The following is an 894-nucleotide window of genomic DNA, read 5'->3' on the forward strand; positions in this document are numbered from 1 at the left end:
TTTTTTTTTATTCAGCAGGAGGTATTGTGAGTGAATGGCTATAATATTGTTCCTAAGTCTTTTATTTTTCCCATTGAGCCATTTCAACCATTCATCTGGCATGCTTTACCTCTCCTGTTCCCATAGAGATGCCTGGACCTCCTACCAACATTGCCATCTCTAACATCAGCCCGCGTTCAGTAACCCTGCAGTTCAAACCAGGCTATGATGGCAAAACTTCCATCTCATGCTGGCTGGTAGAGGCTCAGGTAGTACAGAACTAATTTACGTTGAACATTCACCTCAAGCGGTCACCTTTTAATTAGTCATTACTGATTTCTCTCTCTCCTTTGTTGCAGATCGGTGTTATCGGAGAAAACGAGGAGTGGGTCATGGTCCATCAGCTGACCAGTGAGCCTGATGCAAGATCCCTTGAGGTCCAGGGCCTCAACCCCTACACATACTACAGGTCCACCCATTGAATTCTGGGATGTACTAACATACATTGTCTGTAGGCTGCATCTTAATTTACCATCTGATTATAGATTTCGAATGAGGCAGGTGAATATAGTAGGCACAAGCCCACCCAGCCAGCCATCTAGGAAGATCCAGACCCTACAGGCTCCTCCTGACATCGCCCCCGCAAACATCACTCTCCGCACGGCCAGCGAGACCAGCCTGTGGCTCAGATGGGTGGTACGTATGTGTCCTGGAATGTGTAAGAGGGACAAGAATGTGGAATTGATTGTGTTTGCTTTATTTTGTTAAGTAGTCCTGAGATTGCATTTCCACCCAGAGGAAAGTTTTATTGCTCAGTGTTTGCTCATTCATAGCTCGGGAGACTCAATGGACGTCCCAGTCTCATGTTTTATTTAAGTAGCAAATTATATTGATGTTTCAGATTTTTCCTGTTCC

At 45.1% G+C, this 894-nt stretch overlaps 1 protein-coding gene across 1 annotated transcript in view; it reads left to right on the plus strand.

The window, feature by feature from the left end:
* The window catches only part of LOC107579855 (protein sidekick-2-like), a gene marked incomplete at its 3' end in the record, with an annotated part of 2,949 nt that extends 2,252 nt beyond the window's left edge, over positions 1 to 697 (plus strand). The window contains exons 4-6 of the mRNA XM_016265645.1: positions 127 to 248; positions 339 to 448; positions 525 to 697. Of these exons, the coding sequence (XP_016121131.1) occupies positions 127 to 248; positions 339 to 448; positions 525 to 697 (405 nt within the window). The remainder of the gene's footprint in view (positions 1 to 126; positions 249 to 338; positions 449 to 524) is intronic.
* Positions 698 to 894: the final 197 nt, after the last annotated feature.

Source organism: Sinocyclocheilus grahami, unplaced genomic scaffold (assembly GCF_001515645.1).
Source record: "Sinocyclocheilus grahami isolate Dianchi unplaced genomic scaffold, SAMN03320097.WGS_v1.1 scaffold20867.1, whole genome shotgun sequence".
Taxonomy (NCBI): domain Eukaryota; kingdom Metazoa; phylum Chordata; class Actinopteri; order Cypriniformes; family Cyprinidae; genus Sinocyclocheilus; species Sinocyclocheilus grahami.